The 3,812-nt window shown below is 38.9% G+C and overlaps 1 protein-coding gene across 10 annotated transcripts in view; it reads left to right on the top strand.

Moving 5' to 3' along the window:
• Positions 1-3,039, top strand: part of PSD3 (pleckstrin and Sec7 domain containing 3) — a 746,112-nt gene extending 743,073 nt beyond the window's left edge. For 9 of the 10 annotated variants that reach the window (XM_040496884.1, XM_040496672.1, XM_040496810.1 and 6 more), the window contains one exon: positions 2,734-3,039. In XM_040496884.1, coding sequence (XP_040352818.1) covers positions 2,734-2,949 — 216 coding nt within the window. In that variant the 3' untranslated portion in view covers positions 2,950-3,039. The remainder of the gene's footprint in view (positions 1-2,733) is intronic. The other variant, XM_040496941.1, reaches the window with a different exon arrangement.
• Positions 3,040-3,812: the final 773 nt, after the last annotated feature.

Genomic DNA, 3,812 nt, shown 5'->3' with positions numbered 1-3,812 from the left:
GCATCTTTTCATGTGTCTGTTGGCCATCTGGATGTCTTCTTTGGAGAAGTGTCTATTCATGTCTTCTGCCCTTTTCTTCACTGGATTATTTGTTTTTCAGGTGTGGAGTTTGGTGAGTTCTTTATAGATTTTGGATACTAGCCCTTTATCTGAGATGTCATTTGCAAATATCTTTTCCCATTCCATCGGTTGCCTTTTAGTTTTTATGATTGTTTCCTTTGTAGTGCAGAAGCCCTTTATCTTGATGAGGTCCCAATAGTTCATTTTTGCTTTTAATACCCTTGTCTTTGGAAATGTGTCAAGTAAGAAATTGCTGTGTCTGAGGTCAAGGAGGTTTTTTCCTGCTTTCTCCTCTAGGGTTTTGAGGGTTTCCTGTCTCACATTCAAGTCCTTCATCCATTTTGAATTTATTTTTGTGTATGGTGTAAGAAAATGGTCTAGGTTCATTCTTCTCCATGTTGCTGTCCAGTTCTCCCAGCACCATTTATTAAAGAGACTGTCTTTGGGGCGCCTGGGTGGCGCAGTCGGTTAAGCGTCCGACTTCAGCCAGGTCACAATCTCGCAGTCCGTGAGTTCGAGCCCCGCATCGGGCTCTGGGCTGATGGCTCGGAGCCTGGAGCCTGTTTCCGATTCTGTGTCTCCCTCTCTCTCTGCCCCTCCCCCATTCATGCTCTGTCTCTCTCTGTCCCAAAAATAAATAAAAAAACGTTGAAAAAAAATTAAAAAAAAAAAAGAGACTGTCTTTTTTCCATTGGATATTCTCTCCTGCTTGTCAAAGATTGTTGGCCAATCCTGGGTTCTCCATTCTATTCCATTGGTCTATGTGTCTGTTTTTGTGCCAATACCATAGTCTCTTGATGATTACAGCTTTATAGTAGATGCTAAAGTCTGGGATTGTGATGCCTCCCACTTTGGTTTTCTTCTTCAATATTACTGTGGTTATTTGGGGTCTTTTGTGGTTTCATACAAATTTTAGGATAGTTTGTGCTAACTTTGAGGAGAATGCTGGTGCAATTTTGATTGGGATTGCATTGAATGTGTAGATTGCTTTGGGTAGTATTGACATTTTAACAATATTTATTCTTCCAGTCCATGAGCATGGAATGTTTTTCCATTTCTTCGTATCTTCATTTTCCTTCATAAGCTTCTATAGTTTTCACATGCAGGTCTTTTATATCTTTGGTTAGGTTTATTCCTAGGTATTTTATGGTTCTTGGTACAGTTGTGAATGGGATCAGTTTCTTTATTTCTCTTTCTGTTGCTTCATTATTGGTGGATTGGAGTCAGATTTCTTGACGTCAAATCCCAGCTTTACTTCTTTGAAAACTCTGACTTTAGACTTCTCTCTGCCTCTATCTCCTTTATTGTAAAACAGGGATAATAATGTACCAATTTTATATTGTTATTGTATTAATGACCTGAAATTAGCATGTGAGCACTCCATATAAACTACATTATCACCATCAAGCAAAGCTTGGCATCCCCACATAGATACTGACCAAACCCAGAGCAAGCTTAATTACTAGAAGCTATTTCCCACTCTTGAACAAAAACAGTTTAAAAGAGTGACCTCAAGTAGCTTCAACTTCATAATTATTAACTTAAAACTAAGATGTACATAATCTCAGTCTGATCAGGAAAACCCTTAAAAGACTGACAATCATAACAGAATTTGCCTGCATTTGTTGGGACAATTTATAACTGAAATGTCATCTTGTTTAGAAAAGAACACTTTAGGGGTGCCTGGGTGGCTCAGTCGATTAAGCGTCCAACTTCAGCTCAGGTCCTGATCTCACAGCTCATGAGTTTGAGCCCTACGTTGGGCCCTGAGCTGACAGCTGGGAGCCTGGAGCCTGCTTCAGATTCTATGTCTCCCTCTCTCTCTGCCCCTCCCTGACTCGTGCTCTGTCTCTCTCTCAAAAGTAAATAAACATTTTTTTAAAAATGTAAAAACAAAAGAACTAGAACACTTTGGGCTTTCTTATAAATCATTCGTGTGTCAAAGCAGTATGGTGAAAGTCTTATTTTGACTAGAATCCATCAAATCAAGAATCTGAGACCTGTCTGTAATTTGCATACATATATGCATATATATATGTAGTACATAGTATAGTATACAGTTCTATAGTTTATAGACCCAGATCAAACCAAAAAAGCTCCAATTAGGGTTAGAGAAAAAAAAAATCTCTGCAATGTTCACTTCAGTTATTTCGAGACAAAGATACACAGAGTTAGGAGAATCTAGGAGCTGCTTAAATCATCATAGATACTCAAGAAATAGTTGATGAAAAAATATGTGTACAATTGAGAAAAACATCAGAAAGTAATTTGAAGTTTGTGAGAAACCATAGTGCTCTGAGAAATTCGTGATCCTAACATAAAAGCAATGGCAGGAAACCCAGAGCAGCTTCTACAGTATTGTTGTCATGTAGGAAACCAGAGACTGGATTCACCATTGACAGATTCCTCAAGTTGAATCTTTGTAGAATTTCAGGGAGTAGGGAAGAGAGTAAACAACCATATCCGAGCTAGACTGAAGTGAAGGCCTAGGTCACGTGAGGGAAGTTCAAGTGACTATACCACTGAGCCATAGGAGCCATCCACTTCCCCAAAACCAGAGGTTATAGCTCCTCCAGTTTACACCATTCTTCTGCCTGTGTTCAGGAAGCATGATTCTGCTATGCATTTATGAATAGTGTACTGACTACTATTCTTCTCTGACTTTCCTTCCAGAAAACCCGTTATGAAATTTATGTCAGCATTCTAAAAGAAGGAGGCAAGGAGCTCCTGAGTAACAATGAAATTGAGGCTGCAGGACTGAAGAAGTCACATTCAAGTCCTTCACTGAACCCAGATTCATCTCCAGTCACAGCCAAGGTCAAGCGTAATGTGTCAGAGAGGAAAGATCACCGACCTGAAACACCAAGCATTAAGCAAAAAGTTACTTAGAATCGATCTGTGACCAGGAGGTACTGGTCATGGAGCAAAATAGAGTTTTTCAAGATCTTTCTGGTAAACCCGTGAATATATTTTTAAAAAGTTTGTGACTAAATGGTGCATTAGTAACCTTTTCTATTGTATGGTTTTGTTAGTTTCTGTACTGATTGTCTCTTTGCTCTTGATTACTTTGCTTTGATGATTTTTGCTACTTGATGACTAATGCACCTTTTTTTGTGAAGGGGAGGGGGATCATGATTTCAGAATGAATTATGTGTCACTTTTTCTTTATTTTTTCTTGTTTGCACTCTGCTCAGTTGTTTTATGTATTGTCAAATCAGCTATTACACTTTTCTAAGGTTAAAAAATGTAAATCATTGTGAAACATTTAACTGGACAAACTTGGTAGTTGAGTAAATTCTAGCCAGGGTTAATATAAGCCTTTATATGTGAAATGTTGCTCAGTCACAGAGGTGGAATTGAGCACTGGCAGAAATTCAATTAAGAATTACAATTCTGGGAAGCAAGATGGTCCACTGTGATGCAGGTATGCATATATCTTTGCACTTATTGTTGAGTTCTGACCCTGCTGGAAGCATAGAAAAGGGGGTGTTAACAAGATGGGAGGACTGGAGAACTAAAGAAGTGCATTAGCTTCCTTGAAGTGTTGATTTCATTTCAGCCAAAGAAGGAAATAGGAAGTGGAATCTTTTTGCCATTGAAGGTTGTGGAAAAATGACACCAAGTTCATTTTGTTTCTTAAAGGGTGGTGGCAATAATCGACTCTTGGGGAGCTGCAGTAGTAGGCATGTGGCTGGTGTGCAGGAAATTGTTACCTCACTTCAAGGTCTAGGCTAGGAATCCAGAATCATCTC

Source organism: Herpailurus yagouaroundi, unplaced genomic scaffold, assembly GCF_014898765.1.
Source record: "Herpailurus yagouaroundi ecotype Mexico unplaced genomic scaffold, PumYag 28, whole genome shotgun sequence".
NCBI classification, from domain to species: domain Eukaryota; kingdom Metazoa; phylum Chordata; class Mammalia; order Carnivora; family Felidae; genus Herpailurus; species Herpailurus yagouaroundi.
This window is presented reverse-complemented; position numbering and strand designations above follow the sequence as displayed.